The sequence below is a fragment of the Portunus trituberculatus genome, chromosome 43, assembly GCF_017591435.1.
Source record: "Portunus trituberculatus isolate SZX2019 chromosome 43, ASM1759143v1, whole genome shotgun sequence".
Classification (NCBI taxonomy): Eukaryota; Metazoa; Arthropoda; class Malacostraca; order Decapoda; family Portunidae; genus Portunus; species Portunus trituberculatus.
Genome location: NC_059297.1, coordinates 22,802,025 through 22,822,286, shown reverse-complemented (window position 1 = coordinate 22,822,286; position 20,262 = coordinate 22,802,025). Strand labels below are relative to the sequence as shown.

Sequence of the window (20,262 nt, the reverse complement as noted above, 5' to 3'; positions counted from 1 at the left end):
ACTCTCTCTCTCTCTCTCTCTCTCTCTCTCTCTCTCTCTCTCTCTCTCTCTCTCTCTCTCTCTCTCTCTCTCTCTCTCTCTCTCTCTCTCTCTCTCTCTCTCTCTCTCTCTCTCTCTCTCTCTCTCTCTCTCTCTCTCTCTCTCTCTCTCTCTCTCTCTCTCTCAAAGCTGCGCAGTAATGGTAAGAAAACTTTTCAATCTTATAATTGTTATAAGTGAAAATTTTTCTTTTCAATTATTTATGATCTTTTTCTAGTAGCCATATTTCCTTTTAATTTGTGTATTCTTTATTATGTTTTGGTGACTTTATGTTTTGCTGTATTGTGTATGATACTAAAGTTTTGTTGATAGTAGAAATAAGGAAAAACAAAAAGAACAACAATTTAATTATGTTTGACTTAATGAAGTTTGAACATTAATAGACACCATTTTTTCTACACCAATTAACTGCATTGATAGTTTATTACAGTTTTATTAATGTAGTAGCAGGATAGTCAAGGACTGAAGGGTGCATTGCTTTAGACTACACATACAAAGTATTTGTAGCAGCCATAGAAATGACAGAAGCAATGCATTCCACCACTCTCACTACCATGCCACTCACAGGAAGGATGAGGCTGCCACCCGACCCAAGCAAGACTTTGTGCCGAAGACTCTCTCGGACCTTGGGGTAGCGGACACCCTCAATGGGGGTCTGCCCTCCACCAATGTGTCAGGTGAGTCACATGCTGCCCTTCCTTCCCCCTGTCCTTCCCACAAGACCACCTGTCCAGTCCCTCAATAGCTGCTCTCACCTGACTTCTGCAGTCTCACCCTCATAGAACTTGTACTGAACCCTAATAAGTTCCCACCATACTTCCTATTCACTTAATCCTCAGTTTTTCTCATCCATACTCAGTTATTATTCATTATTCTCACCCAGATATATTTTTTTCAATCATCCTCATTCACTCATTTTCATTCAGTTTCATTAATTTTTCAGTCTTCAATTTAATCTTGTGCCTTTTTTCTCTTCTCTTCTCTTCCCTTAGCTTTTGCTAGTCATGCTGTTCCTTCCTTCCATCCTTCCATTTGTTCATCCCATCCTTCTTCATCCTGACTTTGCCTTCTGCCGCTCCCTTCCTTCTAGTTATGGTGAGTGCTCTCTTTGATCTCTCTGTATAAGGTAGATGTTTTAATATTGGTGGTGATGATTACCTCTTTTACTGCTCTTGCTAATTCATACTGAGACTTTTACTTTCTATGTTTTGCAATTAATGTTTTTTCTCCCTCCTGTTGGGTACTATTCTAAGATAGACTTAAGTATTATTCTATTTAGTACTTGTGTATGATGTACTACTACTACTGGTACTACTTGCATAGATTTTGTCTGTCATTCTTGCTATGTATGTTTCTTTAGCTCTAAATTGATTGCCTCTTTTTCCCAGGACGTCAGTTTTACTCTGTGCCAGTGGTGGTTTAGTCCTTCTGCTGCTGCTGTCATTGCTGCAAGTTTTATGTTAACTATATATTGCTAATGTGGCTGTTGGTGCTCTCTCTCTCTCTCTCTCTCTCTCTCTCTCTCTCTCTCTCTCTCTCTCTCTCTCTCTCTCTCTCTCTCTCTCTCTCTCTCTCTCTCTCTCTCTCTCTCTCTCTTCTCTTCTCTTCTCTTCTCTCTCTCTCTCTCTCTCTCTCTCTCTCTCTCTCTCTCTCTCTCTCTCTCTCTCTCTCTCTCTCTCTCTCTCTCTCTGTCATCTGATCTGCCTTTTTTTTCTATCTGTTAATTACTCACCTAATTTGCAAACTTTCAGAAAAAGTTTGTCTGCATCATCACTCTTCTAATCAAATTCTTTTTAAGGGAGAGTTAAAAATTACTATACATCTAATGAAAAAAGTTGATTTCCAGACAGAATTTATTTTATTTTTAAGATTATGTGCCTGCAGCAATTTTGTTGGCTGATTTTTTTTAATCTGTTGGTGGGGGACAGCTTTGAATATAGTAGTTTATTCATTCACCTCTTGTTTTCTTTGATCAGTAAAGAATCACTACTTTTTTGTTACATCCATCCATCCATCAGTGTTGTTACCAGTCCAGCCTTCATGTATCAACCCTATCGTGGTGGCACTCATGACTCCTGCCACTGTCCTTCAAACTTCACCTGCCAAACACATCCTTAGTATCATTATAGTGGAAATGCTCCTCCCATGAATATCAATATAAACACACATCCCTTCACTACCATGCCATCATCATCATCATCATCATCATCATCATCATCATCATCATCATCTTCATCATCATTACCAGGAATTAAAGAGAGCCATAAAAGGTGGGACAAAATATTTCCTAGATTCCCTAAACTCTCAACTGTTTTCAATTTCTAGATTTTATTTGTACATACGTAGTTCCTTCTCTGAGTTGGCCAGCTAGTATTGCCAACCCCACAAAGCCTGACACTGTGATAAAGAGGCAGACCCTAAGGAGCTTTTCCACATGGCAGTGTTTTAACAGATTAGCTCGGTAGCTAGTGTGTACCATGAAGCTGAAGGAACTGTGCATCTTGTTTAGATTGAGATGTGATGGGTAATGAGGTGTGGGTATATAGAAGCTATGGCAATGAAGATACATAGTAGGTTACCATTCTTATTGTAGTATAAGGATATGGTGCCAGATGGACTGATCTAGTGTGGCAAGAGCCCACTACAGCCCCCTAGTTAACCCTCCCTTTATAAGCCTCTACAAACCTTTACAGTCCTCTTTTGCTTACATTTTATGCCCTTTGCTGCCTGCCTTGTAAGCTATAAGCTTAGAAGACTCCTTGTCCTATTTCTCTCACCACCACTGTCTTGGCTAGCTGGCAGAGGATTGAAACTCCCTCTGTCTGCACACTGGCATCTGCAAATATAAGTACAATGTAGCATTACTGAAAACAAAAAGTTCAGTATCTATGATTTCAATGTTTCTGTTGTTCCAGCTTAAACTTTCCTTTTTTCACTACTGCATATTATCATGCTTGGTATTCTTTTGGTCCACTTTCCCTCAAAAAATGGTCAGTTGAAAAAATTGAGCTTAAAACATATGCTTCCCAGGCAATCATCAAATAACGTTTTTAAAATAGAAAATGAACATCTTGAAGAGTGAGGTGGTGGTCTGCGTGGGGGCGGCAACTGCTCCCTGTCAGTGAGGTGCCAAGTGAGTCATTCTTCCGAGAAACACACCCACCCTTAGAAGGAAGAAAAGTGTTTAGTGTGTACTTAGTGGTCATCTGAGTCACAATAAGGCCATGGGGAAGGCCAAACCTTTCAGTTGTGTGTTAGAATTCATATCTGAGATTCAAGGGATACTACCCTTTAATGCTTCAATAGACTTTATTTTCACAAATGGTGACCACATATATTGCTAAGCACATTACAGCATTACAGCCAACACATATTGCAGTTCTTTTTTTTATATATCTCCATCAATTGAGATTATTGTGGTAAAATCTGCCAAAAGCTTGTGGCCAGTGCATACACTCTGACTTTGCCTGTTGCTGATCCATTCTGTAATGCGTCTGGTTACATACTGTCAGTCTTGCTGACTGCCACGCTGCATTGAGCATCCCATTACTAGTGGATCTAAGATGACCAAATATTCTGCTCACAAATTATGATAATTCTCTCATTACAAACTTTGATCCTTTTTGTATTAAAAGAATCTCAGTTTTACACTTTAACAGCTCAATTAATAATTATTTGTCCATCTGGAAGACCAATCCTGAGAACCACAGTTGCAATTGTTGTTATATTTATTAGTTTTATTATAAAGTGAGCAAGTGTACATACTATGAAAAATTGCAACTCATGAAAGTGATATAACAGAAGACTGAGATATTGACTAGTTTTGTTATGTTTAATGTATGAAAACTATTTCATACAATTCATGTTTTCCTTAATGTAAGGATTTTCTTTAGATATAAGTTTTCAGGCTGTACTGATTAATAATTGAGGTATACCTGGTGACTCATATTCATCCAATTGGCATAATTTTATTTTCTCTTTAAATTATCATAAAATTGATTTATCACATTTTTAATGCATGTTTTCACTAGTCATTCTAGTGGGTACTTGTGCACTATTTTGCCACAATAAGTTTAAATTTGCTGCCTGTGCGACTGACTGCATGACTCATGACTGCTTGTGTACATGGACACATGAACTGTGTGGGTGACCAACATCATGACTTGCTCACTCCTGAATTAGTGGCCAAATGAAATGCTGATTAACAGAGCTAATGAGTAGTGAGTCAGCTGTTTGACTCCACTTCTCTACCAGTGAAGGTGATGGAGACAGATTCATCATGTTTGCTGTTTTGAAAGAGATGGAAATTCATGGAGCATTCCATATTTCTTGAGTATAACCAAAATTATTTGGTGATTTTGGTTGATATTGATTAATGTACATTACAAGCAATGAATATTGTAACTTAATAAATTGATGCCTCTTATCAACACAAGATGCACATCAGTGTGAATGATTCTCACGGCAGTCTGCCAATGACTTGTCACACCTGTACATGTACTTCCACTGGCTATGTGCGAGGTTGGTTGATACTCAGAAGGTTGACAGAAAGTGTCTGGCAGGAATACCTGTCAGTCACTAAGGACAATTGACTGACATGTAAGTGGCTGGTAATACAGACTTAACCATCTGTAGTTCTAAGGAGACTTGCATATTTAGAATAGAAGGTTCTAGAGTATAAGTTACAATATGGAAGTGAACCTCAACATTTGCAGATTTAACATTCTTAAATTTGTTTTCAATATTTTGTCGCTATAAGCACATTACCAAATATAATTATTAAGATATATATTGGTAAGATTTCCAAAATTATATTGAGTAAGAAGTATAAGCTTTGTTCTGCTCCACATACCACAATGCTCTTCTCTTCAGTTCTTCCATTGTCTTTGTTCCTTTTCCTCTGACATTCCTCAGTCATCATAACATCTTGCTGTAATTCCTCATGCCTTCATGCATAGCTTATAACCTTTCCCTCCTCTACACTTAACATATCAAATAAGACAATCTAATTTAGAACCTAGTGTACTTCTGAGATCATGTTGACACACTAGCACAGCCTGACTGATGCAGATATTGAGGTTCATTGCAGCTGTGTGTAGTGCTGGGCAAGGAATCTGGCAGTAGCAGGATCCACAGAGGCTGTCGCCCAGACTGACATTGCAGGATATAGGTTAATGTAGTGTATTTCCTGTAGTCCAAAGTCCTCTCATAAGACTTTGTAGTTCACTGGCTGAACAGTTCTGAGTCAAGCACAAGCAGCAGTCATTTAAACCGTTTTGATGTAGCTGCTGAACTACAGAGGGGTCAGCGATTATAAGAGGACAATCCACGCCTGGAAAAAAAAAAGAGTGTTGTTGGTACAGTAGCTGTCTAATCCCGAACCTGAGCCTGGCTGCTTAGTGTAAGCAGCCGGAGATGTTGATATGTCACTGACTAACCCTTAGGTGTAGGCCCAAATTAAATGAAGGGTGTGGAGCCTAATTGACGGGTGTGGTTCGTTCTAGCCACCACCCCCCAGCGGTCCCCCTACGGCTCTCCTGCTCGGTCTCCGGTCCACACCCCCACGCACACCCCCCAGTACCCAGGTGCGCACAGGTCACCCCGACACCTGCCCCACTCCCCCCTCCCACCCTCCCAGCATGCACTTACTTTACATATTCCAAGAATACATGTTGTCACATAACATAACCATTTATTCTAGATATCCCTTCTTACGTGAAATATCTCACACACTCAATCAAAATGCCGTGGATTTCTTCATATCTCTATATCTTTCTGTGTCCCAAACACTATTTTTGTAGTGGTTTATTCTGCCCTCTAAATGGAGAGGAGTGTTGCATAAGATAATTTTGACAGTGCTTAGTGAGTGATCTATAATTGAATGGTTTCACCTTGTTTTTCCATGATTTATTGATTGGTTGATTGTTTGGTTGCACAATAGCAAGATGATTTGGTGCCATGTTTTTTATTAAAGCATCTTTGACACCATTCTTCTCCTATCTCCAATAACTAGTTTTGGGTCCAGTGGTTTTCACATGAAGTATATAAAATATTACTAAATTTTATTTTAAACATATATTCTTTTCTGTAACATTCCTTTCTTTGATAACTATATTTATTGAAGTATCTTAAATCCCTTTCCTTTAACACACACACACACACACACACACACACACACACACACACACACACACACACACACACACACACACACACACACACACACACACACACACACACACACACACACACACACACCTGCCCACCCACTCCCTACCCTCACCCCTTCCTCACAAGTGCACTAACATAAGAATAAGTATGTGTTGTAAACCATCACTGACCCCTTCCCCAACCCAACCCCCACCTGCCATCACCTTGCCCTTCAACTGCACCCCTTAGCTAGCACCCACTCACCCCCTCCACCACCCTCACCAGCCCTGCACCCACCCACTCAACACAGATGGTTCGTATGCACTTGCTTGTGGTTGTCATGGAAGCACTAATCTCCCTCCACACATATCCATCTATCCATCCATCCTTCCTCCTCCATCCACTCTTCTAGTATCTCTATTCACTATTTTTGGTCTTTATGTAATGTTTTTCTATTTCCTTTCTCTCTCTCTCTCTCTCTCTCTCTCTCTCTCTCTCTCTCTCTCTCTCTCTCTCTCTCTCTCTCTCTCTCTCTCTCTCTCTCTCTCTCTCTCTCTCTCTCTCTCTCTCCATTCCCTTTCCTAAACCCCATTGCCCAGAAAGCACCTCCAAATTATGTATGATTATGGTAAGCATCCAAAAACATTTATGTTGTAAATTGATTGGATTGATTCTAAGTATGAAATTGTTGTTATAATTATTTTTTTCTTTTCATTTATTATTATTGTTTTATTTTATTTTATTTTCATTTTTATTTTGTTTAATTTGATTTATTTTTTTCCACCACAGTCATTTTCCTTCAGAACATTTATAACTCCCAATAATGTAAATATAAGAGCACCATTTTTCTTCCCTCCTTTTTTTTTTTTTTTTTTTTTTTTTTGTAGTTTCCTTGCCAGAGTTTTAAAAGCCACAGGTTTTTTCTGTATATCCTTGTCTTCTTGGAGTCACAAGTGTAGATAGCATCACCCTGTATCTTCCTAACTTCCTTCCATACTTCCTTCCCATGGTGAGGAAGTGTACAGCAGGATCTCCTGTTTACTCACTTTTATGATTTATTTTGCTTTTGTGTCTAGGTGAGTGAAGGTGTGCATTTGTATGTGTGTGTGTGTGTGTGTGTGTGTGTGTGTGTGTGTGTGTGTGTGTGTGTGTGTGTGTGTGTGTGTGTGCGTGCATCACTTTTTACTTCTTGGGTGATCAGTTTTCCCTTTTGACTTTTCTTCATCTGTAATGTAATGTTTATTATTTTCAATGTGATTTTTCGTCTTGCAAATCATAGTCCAGCTTAGTTGTAGTTATTGTTACTGTTGTTGTTGTTGTTGTTGTTGATGATGTCATTGTTGTTGATTCTGCCAAGGGACGCAAATAGCAGTAGTCTCCAACACGGTGCAGTGACAGCAGGACCACTGTGTTGTCCTCCTGACTTTGGGATGCTCATATCCTCCCCACAGTCTCTTGTTCTCCTCCCCAAGTGGCTGTTTTGTGCCCTTCCCACCTGAGCTTCACTTTCACCCACTCACTTCCAGCCCTGCACACACCCACCCCACCTGGTGCATGGTTTGTCTGTGTGTGCATGTGTCTCATTATAGTACTTATGTAGAATAATTTTCCATTTTCAGACATTCTGTAGTTATATGTGTAAGGATTTCTCCTGCAGCATTTTTGTAGTCTCCCATGTAGAGTTAAGATCAGGCATATCACACCCAGGAAGCATTGAGCTACATGCTGATTATGGGTGGTAGACTTGAGGCTGCCACTGCAGAAGGCACCATCAGATAGAACATTTCCAATTCAACAACACAGTATTTCCATCACCATTTCTGATAATGCATCCCAACTTCTGGGGAAAGATCTTTATTCGTGAAAGTGAACTCTCCTCCTTCTTTTCTTACTATTTAAGAATTACTAGAAATAAAAATAACTACGTAATATAATCATGCTATTTCTCTAAAGTAAAGCTACTTACTGTAATAGATGATGGTTTGTCTTGAGGAAAGAGCATTTCCATGAGATTTTTCTGATGGAATCAGGATTCATTGTGATGGAAACTGTTTGGGAATGATTTTGTTACTATAGTGAATTACAGAAGGGTGGTCTGGCAGGTGTGGGATGATATTGGAGAGTTGTGTCATGAAGAGGCAGGAAGGAAATGTAGATGGGTGATGTAGGTCTTAGGAGTTAGTTCTTAAGTCTTGGGAGTACATGCTCTACATAAAATTGTACTTCTCTCAATTATTGTGTAGGAAATCATGTAAAATATATATATTATAACTTTAAATCTCTTTTAATAATGTGATAGAAAGTTAAGGAGGCAGCAACCTCACTTTTTTTGCAACTGTGAGAAGGAAGTCAGTTTCAGCCACTTGTTTCTTTCTCTGTGTTTGTGTCACAGTAACCACACAGTGAAGTGAAAGATGGTCATTGCCTCTGGACAGCAGCTTTTTTACAAAGTTCAGGTTATACTTTTTTGTAATTCTTGATGCAGTACATACATGTATTGTAAGTGAATATAGAATAAGTTTTATTTATAAAGTATAGTCTTTAGCTTTAAAACTAAACAGTATTCATTACTTTATTAAAAAAATGTATTTAAAAAAATTGTTTTTGCAATAAATAAAAGAAATTTATGTAATTTTGCTTTAAATCACTGATGTTCATGAATTCATGTTGCATTATGCATTTTTATACTTTTGTATTGGTTTTATCGAGACAAGGTTAGTAAATGGTGATTTCTTGATAGATTCTAAATGGAGATTCAAAGCATAATTTAAATGGTTTTGATATTTTTGAAATGGGTTATAATTGCATTTTTACTCTATTAAGTTTGATTAAAGATGAGAAAAGGGAATTCCTCTTGCTGGGATCAGATCTGTCAGTGTGTTGCTCTTTACGTACTTGTAAGGAAGGTCGGCAGGTCAGGTGAGGATGAGATTTCAGGTGTTTGAGAGGCACACTTGATTTGTATTTTGGTTCAGCTATCTACCATTTATAACCCATCACGTAACAGCTGTCCTCAAGTCTGTTCTTGTTTATTGTATAAGGAGTGAGGTTGTTGCCTCTCTGCTTCCATTATCGCATTATACTGGATCTAAAAAAACAATGCATAGAAATTCAGTAAGAGTTATACATTTTCATTTGAACTACCATAGGACATCTAAGTTACTGAAAATAAATTAAAATTATTTTGATTTGTTTAGAGTACTTTCTGTAAAATATTATTTAGATTTTGAAAATTTTACCATCTTAAAACATTGCTTCACCAGTCACTGCCTTGCTCTGCGGCACTGCCTGGACCAAGGAGACAAGGACCATATCCACACTTTCTCTGTATTGTGTTAATGTTAAAGAGCATGTAGCTGAGGTCTAGCACTGGGTAGGTTAGGTTACAATAGCTGAGATGTAGTCAGGCCAGGTCAGGTCAAATCAGAACAGTATTACCAGTGAGATCTTTTCTTTCGTAGGACTCATGTTATGTATGTAGAGTAACATTAATGTTTTGTTAGCACTACAGAACCTCAGGTTATGCATCGGTTATTCCACCTACAGCCTCTGGTGCCATTCAAAGACACATAACATGTTACTGATGCATCATATTAACAACTGTAGTATTTCACATCAGCCACCAACATACATCACCAATCACAAACAGAGATCTCAGATCACTAACATCATCATGTATCATCTCACCAAAGCCCCTCTAAACATTTATGCATCACCTGATGAAGTCATGCATCTCTCAGATCATCACACAGAACACTGGTGTTATGCATTAACCCTGGGATATAAACACTTCATGCACCTCCCTTTAATCATAAGGTTATACATATACATCACCCTGTAATTATAAACTGCCCTGCAACCTTTCATAGCTGTAAGGTGTTTGGTGTAATGTTGATCATTGTTTACTAGACATAAGCTAACTTTAAACTTTTTTAAGCCTCTAAGCATAATATTCTTTTCCCCTTTTCTCCCTCCCTTGCCCTCTCTCTCACTCCCTTGCCAAATGTTACGCCTCCCCCTCATCTCTGTAACCCGTTCTCTCCTGGCCCTGAATGTTGGTGTGTGTGGTGGTGTTGGTGGTATTGGTGGTGGTGGTGGTGTGGTGGTGGTGGTGTGGTGAAGCAGGCTCCTCCCCCCTGCCCTCCCCCATGAGCCAAGCCCCGCCCTCGTGGGACCCCCTCTTCCCTCCTGGAGGACCCCCACGCTCACCCAATGGTAAAAATGAACACTAGAAATTTAATAGTGGTGATTCAAACGTTCTTCTGTTGGTTTTTGTTCATTATTTTTCCCTCTTGTTTTGTTTCTCACTGCGTATGGTCGTAAGTTTTTGTCGTAACTTTCCCTCACTCTCTTATTCCTCTTTGTCTGTCTGTCTGGCTGTCTTGTTCTGTGGCTCTTCCCTCGCTCCAGCTGTCCTCACTGTGTTCTGCCACTTGTGAAGGTGTTACTGTATATAGCAGTGTTCTTCATCCTACTCCTTTTGTAAACCATATATTCTCTCTCTCTCTCTCTAGTCTCTCTCTCTCTCTCTCTCTCTCTCTCTCTCTCTCTCTCTCTCTCTCTCTCTCTCTCTCTCTCTCTCTCTCTCTCTCTCTCTCTCTCTCTCTCTCTCTCTCTCTCTCTCTCTCTCTCTCTCTTTTGTTTATCCTCATTTGTTTATATTATTAAAATGATGAATTAAGTCAAATTAAGCACGTTAACTGTATCAGGTTTTTGTGTCTTAAAAGTTAAGCAGTTATAAATTTTTAAGACAGACTAAACACATACATACATGCACACATAAACTGCAGTGCTCGCTAGCTCAATGGTGGTAACATTTGTGTGACATTCAGGTTGAAGAGATGAACAAGCTCTGAACAAAGAGATGAGGTGGAAAGAATAAAGCTGATGATCATAAGTCCACCACAGGAGGTGGTGGATAAGGTGGTGAGTGTGGTATTGGGCAGACATCCATGCGTAAGTTTGAATCACACCACATACTGCCTTGAAACTTTGCCATTTATCAAGTGGTTTAAAGTCACCATGATACCCAGGTTCTAGATGGTTACACCAAAGATGGGCTATGGGCCCTAATATAGTACCACTATAAATAAAATTGCCTGTGCCACTAATGGGTGGAAGCTGAACAGCTTTTCCCATAATCTTCAAATACACCTACAGGTGCTATAGGCCATAACATAGAAAAAAATCATAGAATGATGAGTTACTGATAATTTTTTAAGTTAATGCCAGTAGAAAATTTAAATGTTTGTTTGTGTTAATCACTTGAATCTTAAACAGTATTGCTTTTAATCCTTGAAATAATAGTTTTTTTTTATTGTTGTTCTTGGAAATATGAGCAATTTGCCACACACACACACACACACACACACACACACACACACACACACACACACACACACACACACACACACACACACACACACACACACACACACACACACACACACACACACACACACCATCCACTGTCTGCCCCATTACCATAAGGCTTCTGAAGCACCAAACCCTAAGCATAATTGTATCCTAATTCACGGTTGAGAGTCTATGCGTACAAATGACTGTGTGTTTGGCTCAAAAATTTGCTCGTTACCTGATCACCTGCTGCCTGAACCTAGAGGATCCTGTGAGTCAGGCCTTCGAGTCCCCTCAGAGGACACACACAGCAGAAGCTTTTTGTAGATTTGTTTACATCACAAGGAGACCCAACACCCCATCCCCTGGCCTGCCCCACTCCCTCCCTGACAAGCACTGTCCCTGTCCACACTCCCCCTCTCCCCCTCGCCTGCCAATCTGCACGGGCTCACCTGTTGCACTCCTAGTTAAGGTGTTGTGACCAAGACTTCCTGCCGTGCATCATGCTGTAGGTTTGAAAGCACAGCACCATTGGCACACCCAGGAACAATTCAGTACCAAATATTGATATCAGGAATCCATTGATATCAGAAATTCCTCCTTATCCAGTATGCTATCAGTTGTCCTGGAGTTTCAGTGCAGTTTCCTTCAGTTGCACAGTAGGTGCCTGAAAGTTTTGTAAGTGCATCAGTGAAAATGTTTTGATTGGTAATTAAGCAATGAAGTAATGTGATTCTGTGAGAAGATATGTAATTGAAGATGCTCATTCATGCATTACTGCTTTGTGCTCAGTAAGGCAGCCACGGCAGGAACGAGGCTGTGTGTGTGTGTGTGTGTGTGTGTGTGTGTGTGTGTGTGTTGTGAGAATGTATAATTGTGTATGTATTTGTGTGTGTGTGGTTATGTCTATGTGCACATATCTGTTCCTGTATGGATGGAGTCATAACTTGTTCCTTCATCCCTTAGTTTGAGGAGAGTCGCATCTTCACACTTTAAAGAAAACATGAACTCATCCTCAGGTCTCAGTGATCTCTCATCTCAGTGGGGATAAAGTGCCAGATAAACAACACTGTGGACCATCCCCTACTATCCACCTTAGCCAGCATGTCTTAGGCCTTGCCCTATCCATCCTCGAGGAGTTCCTCACCCTGATTAGTGCTGCCTGGCTTTCTGTAACTCAAGCAAGCTTTGCCACACTTGTGGAAACTCTGAGTAAGGTAGCTCAGTCCCTCTTTTTTGTAGACCAGTGCGGCTCTCCTCATGCTCCTCCCCACAAGTCACCGTGTTCTGTAAAGCCTCAACGAAGTTACCTCAACTGAGATACTTATCCTATTCTTGTTCTTTTTCCCTCCCCTCGGCAGCCTCCCCATTGCCCTCCCCTATGAAGAGCCCTGCGCGCTCCCCCATGCTTCAGACGCCTTCAGCTGTAGCTCTGTATGACTTCGAGCCTGAAAATCCTGGAGAACTGGGCTTCAGTGTGAGTACTTGAGGGCATGGTGGGTTTGCTACATTTTCATTGGGATCCATTCATGAGGAGATACTCGTAGATTGCTTTGTAGTAAATTCTGTGTACTTGTTCATTCATATAGATAAGCATGTACTAATTTGGCTTTTAAACTACAATATCCAAGTATAGAATAGATAAAGTTTGGATTGTGAGCTCAGTATTAACTAGGGAATGATATGTACTTTCTTATTAATGTATGTTACACACCCATGTTTTTATTTTAAATATGATGTGTGGGCACTAGTAATTATTTTACTGCAGATGTGTTGGTTCTTTTGTGAAGCAATGATCACATCCCTCTGTCCTCATGCCAGATCCAGGATTGTCTCTGGAACACTGATGGAAATAGTTTTGTTGCATAAAAGGCAAATATTAATTGTGGGAAAGTTTTGATGATAACGAAGAAGACAATGATTACCATGTGTATATTCTATGGAAAAGCACATGAATCACAGGATCAGCTTAGTTGGATAACTAGTATTTGGATGCATCGTTATGCTTATCAAAAAGTTTAAAGAAAAGTTAGTCTTAGTGTAAGAAAATTGCTTGCAAGAATTTGTATAGCTATCACAAAATAAGATGGTGATCCACATCTAGCACAGTTGCAGTCCTTTGAATAAAATTTGTATTGCATTTAATTTTTTTGGTCGCACTGTTTCCCATAATGATTTTTCAAATAAATTTACTAGAAAATGCTTTTAATATGTGATAGCGCACTTTGTGTTTATCATTCTATCCACTCAGGAGTTGATAGTATCTAGCAAATGCCTGACCCTCCATGCATCTCTATATGACCTTGTTGTGTTGCAGGAAGGAGATAACATCACCCTCACACAGAGGATTGATGAGAACTGGTTTGAGGGCTCATTGAATGGCAAGACTGGCCTCTTCCCTGTCAGCTATGTCAATGTGACTGTTCCTCTGCCCTAAGTTGGCCCTGCAGCAGTCCCCGCCTCACCTCACCCTGCCCTACCCTGCCCCACTCAGACAGTGAAAGCACGAGGAACATTTTTCTCCTCTAGCCAGCCAAGAAAGCAGTGAACAATGTGTGCTGGTATTGCTGAACATTGTTGTTGTTCTCATAATAATACAAGACTGTGATGGCGACCAAGTGTTGTATGTGCTAGAAAAATGAGTTATTTGATAGTGATGAGAATCTGCCATGTAGTCTTAATGAATGGTGTTTGGCTAATCCAGAAGTCAGTCAGTCAAATGGCCACCTGAAATGTGTCTAGAAGTGATGTGAAAATGTCTGGTTATCTGAAGATGTAATAGAGCAACTCAGAAAATGGATTCAAGAGAAATATGCATGATTGCAAACAACCTGAAACCAGCATTAAAAAAAAAGGTAGATAATGAATAAGTAGATATCAGTTGCACCAGATCTGAACATAAAGAAATACAAACTTGTCCTCATATTGCATACCATTGTTTAGTTTACTAAGATAGAATAGCTCATTGGTCCTCAGAAATGTCTTAAGAAGCAGTTGTTTCTATATTAAACATACCAAGTGGAAATTAGCTTAATAGTGTCTGGAGGCAGGTGGTCAGCAATATGCTCTCTTTACATCAAGTCTGCAAGTGTATGAGAGATGGGATTACTACTTCAAAACTACCAATAGTGACAATATTTTTTTTGTCTAGCCTTACAAACGACACTTTTAAAATTATAATGTTGATGCTGTGTTCTTGCATAATTCCTTCAAGCTCATCATCAGATCTTACCATTTCAAGCAAACAAATGAACATTTAGTAGTATGATATTGCTGTTTGTTCTTAATGAGATTCTCACTAAATTATCATCAGTTTCATTCTTGATACTAAGAAAATGATTATTTTATTTATAAAGTAGAAATGCTACTAATGATGATTATACACTTAGCATTGTGTTGTATATAGCTTGTCAACCCTAATGTGAGGAAACCAACAGAACTTACATACAGAGATAGTCAATGGAAACTGTGGTGCCAGTAGGACATGCATGGGTTATGGAACATGAGTGTCCTGGTTAGTTTGGGATCAGGGAGAAGTATGAGCAGGCGGCTGCCTTAGTGGGGTAGGTGTGCTTGGTGGGGTTGAGAGACATGCCCACACTCCCACACCTGATTTCTTGCAGACACAGCACACTCTCCCATCACAGTCTTAGTCGCATCTTAACATTACTTGCAAGGTGGATATTACCTGTAGGTCAGCTAGCCATCGTAGCACAAGTAGACAACCACAACTTTTACTCGTTCAAGAGTCAAACTGGGCTGTTGCTGCTTTTTATCTTTTTTTCCTTGCGCCAAAAACATTGCAGATTTCATGAAAGGCCCAGCAACATTTTTCCTTCTTTTTCGTCTTGTCTCGGTAGCTTGATACATTGCCCTCTCTCGAGACCTTTATCAAAACATATGTGATGGTATTTTAAGAATAAGCATCTGTTGTCTCATGAACTTGTACACGCAACACACACACACACACACACACACACACACACACACACACACACACACACACACACACACACACACACACACACACACACACACACACACACACACACACACACACACACACACACACACACACACACACACACACACACACACACACACACACACACACACACACAGACAGAAGGTAGCCTGTGTGTTTCTCACTTGCCCAAACTGAACTGTGGAGTCAAGTGAATGGTTGCCAATGAAATTCAAAGCTAAGCTCTATTGGTAATCAGCCACACTCTCCCTCAGCCACCAGCAAGTGTAGGGACAGACACAACCTTCAGTCAAGGGTTGTGCATTACAGAACAAGCGGTGTCAGTCAGGACGAAACACGCACCACTGCACCTTCCACACAAGCAGTAGTCAGCAACCATGTTTGTGTTGCTAAGAGCCACAAAAATAACATGAAATTATGTGTAGAGAGCAGTCCTAAAGCTACATTCCTGGACAGATGGGTTGGTGCATGGAGGACAAGAATACATGGCACACACAACTGCAGTTGCCTATCTGTCCCTCCTTGTGTGTGAGTGGCTATTAGAACCAAAACATGCTGCCATTTTATCTGGTGACCAGAGCTTCATCAGTGTTGCTGTTCTCATAACATTGAACCTTTATTCTTTTGCATATTCTTGGGATTTAAACTTTATCCAAAAATTGCTATTAGTTGTCAAAAACCTCAGTAGGTGGGAATTTGAATATGAGGAATAATATTTTAAGTCTATGTAGATGATGCATAGCTGTATTATGATGTTTAGATCAAAGCTAACATGTGCATGGAGAGCAGCAGCATAGTGGCAGTGGATGGCTCTGGCAGGCAGTGGTGCCAGCACTGGGGGAGTGGGGAGCCACCCAGTGTGGGTCCCTGCCGGTGCCCCAGTGCTAACCTGAGACACCTCTAAGCTTTTCTTGAATCCTAGTGTCTTTGAAAGTCAGCCATTCGTTGTGCAATGTGATGTTGTGATGTTTTGTGTCTCTTATGATGATGTTGATGAAGAACACTGTTATACATATATATATATAATATAAATATATATATGAAGCATTTTTTTGTGGGGATGTTTGTCGGCTGCCTTGGCAAGCAAGGAGTCCACCTCTCCCAGCAGGCCGTGGAGAGGCTTACTTCCAAGTTTTTGGGTTTGGCAGCAGGACCTCCTGTTGCTGGATGTGCCCAACAGTCACACTCAGTAGGTTCAGTCCTGACTTTTCCTGTGTTGTCTGCCGCGAGGCACAACATGTCGGCTTCACCATGAGGAAGCTGTTCTGCGTAGTAGTTTATTCATTCTGCCTTCTCCATAGTTTCATGTTAGATTTACTTAAGGAGAGAGAGATTATTATGTACACTTGAAATTCATTCCAGGTGACCCTTTTTTTACATTGTTACCTATTTTGTAGTGCAGGTCCCAGGCAGTGGTGCCAGGTGTGTCCAGCTTCCGTGGTTGGTGGTTCAGTGTGACAGTAATTGTTATCTGTGAAGAACTATCTCTACTAAAGTGTTGTAGCCTTTATATATATATATTGATGACAGTTAAGTAGGCAATTGAAGACTTATGCTAAAGATGATTACTACTTCTGCAGATTTGTAATTATGTATACTTTTCTCCATTAATTTCTTCTTTCTCTAATTTTTTGTTGTACATAATCACACTTTGTGTGTTCCTATTTATTTCTTTGAAGGTGACAACATTGTACATATGTGGTCAGTGGTCAATGAGACACTGGCCTTGCCCTTCAAGGAGTGAAAGACTTTCCATCATTTGCATCATTCTTTCTTCCTTTTTGATATTGATTCATGCAAAGCATTCTCCATGACAGTAAAGAACTTAGGTAGAAAAATTGGCTTTGCCCCAGATATCACTGGGAGTGTCCACTGTTTCACCTTCACTGCCTCCTGGGTTGTGAGTGTTGGGTGTACAGTGATGGCCAGGGCCCGTGTGGCTCTCGGTGTGGTAGCTGACGTGGCCCAGTCACTGCTCTTGGGCGAGTCTGGATGGAAGGAAGGCACTGCCTGGCTGGTCATTTGGTCTACATGTCTAAACCGTTTTTTATGAGTTGCTTCTTAAGAATTGGTGTGAGTCATAATATCAATAGGAAACTATGAGAGAGAATTATATAGGTTAGGCACATGTTCAGTCATAATTACAAAGGTGACTGGAGTGGTGTGATTGTAACAGTGTAGAAATAGGTACAGAAGGATTTTTAAAACCCTTTACCTCTGAGAGCCATTTAGAGAGAATGGGCTCTTTAAATCAGTAAGCCATGATTGTGATGACATTGTGACCAGGGGAAGGGAGGAGTGGGAGGGTGGGAAGGAGGGAAGGAAGGAAGGGACACACCTGGAGCAGGCAACAAGGGCACCAGTAGCAAGCAGCAGTCAGTGTACACTGCATTGCCCCACCTCCCTCTTGCCCCTCCCTCCACCCGGCAAAGAGAGGGTGTCCCAGCACTACATTGGTTAATGTTTATTAAGTAACTTTATTTTTCTCTCTGATTTTCTTGTGCTGCAATGATGCTTGATATATTTTTTTTTGTGACAGGACACCATAAGAACAGGTTTTCTCTTCATAATTACTATGTTAAGAATAACAGTAATAATAATGTTAATGATAATAATAATCATAGTAATAATAACATTAATAATAAATGAAAAAAAATATATTGATGTAATACTTAAGTACAGGGGGGAAGAAATGACCGTATTATTTTGGTTTGACATTATATTTTATGGGGGAAAAGTTTCAGTGTTCACAGAGATATTTTGCGTTGAGTGCAAGAAAAGTCCTAATCTAAGTCAGTGTTGTCGAGTTCTGATGGTGAATATTTTGGTGGCGATGTCCTCTTTGTTAACTCCACCTTCCTCCATTCCTTCCCTCCCTCCTTACCTTCCTTTGTCCCTCCCTCCCTTCCTTTCTTCTTTCCTTAGCTCTTACAACTTTCTAATTCCATGTTTCTCCTTCATTTAACATCATACCTTCCTTCTTTTCTACTTTCCTCGCATTCCTCTCCTGCTCTCCTCCTTTTTCCTCCTACCTTCCTGTTAATATTTTTCCATCCTCTCCTACTCTTGCAGTGTATTTTATTTCATGCTTTGTCATCACCTGTTCTTCCTATCTGATATTTAACTCTTACCTTCCTCTATCCCCTTCCCCCTTTCCTTCCTCCCTCCCTCCTTCCCTCCCTCCCACCAGTAGTGTTAACAATGAACTACTTAACAGTGTAATAAAGATCATTTTAAGCATTACCTTGTGAGTAAAAAAGAGAGTACATTAATTTAAAAACAAATTTTCTCTCTCTCTCTCTCTCTCTCTCTCTCTCTCTCTCTCTCTCTCTCTCTCTCTCTCTCTCTCTCTCTCTCTCTCTCTCTCTCTCTCTCTCTCTCTCTCTCTCTCTCTCTCTCTCTCTCTCTCTCTCTCTCTCTCTCTCTCTCTCTCTCTCTCTCTCTCTCTCTCTCTCAACTTTAACAGACATTTGTGGCTCAAGAAAGCAGTAAATATCTTCTTCTCCACTCTACAAAGTTTCACCTTCTCATTCCTCTTTGCCTCCTGATCTCTCTTCATCCTCAAACTCCATCCTCCTAAGTACATCTCTCTCTCTCTGTTCTCATGCTGGATCCCCAGCCTTCATCCCTGTTATTCCATTCTCATGGTCCTTAACAAAAACTTGACCAAACTGCTTAAAAGGAAACATTAATGGGGTGGAATTAGGGATTTTTCTTGGCTTCTGGGCCAGACATGGGTGGGGCTGCTTGAAGACTTGCTAAATATAATGATGTGCTGGGGGCATGCTGTGCTGTTTGGTGGTGCATAGAAGTAGAAGGAGTTCATGCTCAGGTGTTGAGAAGCCAGCTGTGTGTTGCCTCTCATCTTTACAGTGAGAGCACTTCTGCTTCTGTTTGCTGGTAAAGTAGGAGGAATGATGATGAGGTGAGGGCCAGGCTATTTGGTGTGAAAGGTTGTGATGGTGTTGTAATACTTCTAAAACATTAATTGGTTAAAAGGGATTGATTTCAGCATGTGAGTTGATCAAAAATATCAGTTGTGTTGTAGGATGAGCCACAAGACTGCTAGTATAATGTTGAGATTTGTACCAACTGGTAATTGATTGTTTGTTGATTTGAATGTTGTGAGTGACATCATGCTGGGAGGAGGAGAAAAGGGGAAAGCAGCGACCTGACCTGGTGTGGCCCACGGGTCAAGTCACTGAATAGATTGATTGACGTGTATCAATTGGAAAAACTCAATTTGGTAGCTATCTTTTGTCACCTTTCATCCTTCCTTCTCCATCTGTCTACCCGTCTGTCAATCTGTCTCCTTTTAGTATATCTCCAACACTCCGTCACTTTGTCTGTTCATGTGGAATAAACGTTGACATGAGTACCTGGTGTGTCCTTACTTGCCTTTTTTTTTTTTTTTCCTCACACAGGTGTTCAAACAGATATGTAAACTAGGACAGACAACCCTCAGCACCAGAAATTGTCCTGATCTGATATCAGTGGAGGGAGAAAGTAAAGATCATGCATTGAACTTCTTCAATGAATGTTGATACACTGTTTACATAGTCTGGAATTTTCACCTCCACAATAGACATTACTACTTACCTTAACTCTGAATGCATACACTGTCCTGAGTTTTATTGCATATTCATTCTATACACCAGCCTGGGCATTATTACATTTCTCTACTTCGGGTCTGAAAACAATACTACACTCCTTTATCACCACCATGGACACTA

The 20,262-nt window shown here is 40.2% G+C and overlaps 1 protein-coding gene across 17 annotated transcripts in view; it reads left to right on the top strand.

The window, feature by feature from the left end:
* Positions 1-19,907, top strand: part of LOC123518375 (endophilin-A-like) — a 174,044-nt gene extending 154,137 nt beyond the window's left edge. For 8 of the 17 annotated variants that reach the window (XM_045279161.1, XM_045279162.1, XM_045279163.1 and 5 more), the window contains 5 exons: positions 607-716; positions 5,544-5,624; positions 10,315-10,404; positions 12,906-13,021; positions 13,862-19,907. In XM_045279161.1, the coding sequence (XP_045135096.1) occupies positions 607-716; positions 5,544-5,624; positions 10,315-10,404; positions 12,906-13,021; positions 13,862-13,981 (517 nt within the window). In that variant the 3' untranslated portion in view covers positions 13,982-19,907. The remainder of the gene's footprint in view (positions 1-606; positions 717-5,543; positions 5,625-10,314; positions 10,405-12,905; positions 13,022-13,861) is intronic. The other 9 variants (XM_045279173.1, XM_045279175.1, XM_045279174.1 and 6 more) reach the window with 3 other exon arrangements.
* The last annotated feature ends 355 nt before the right edge of the window (positions 19,908-20,262 follow it).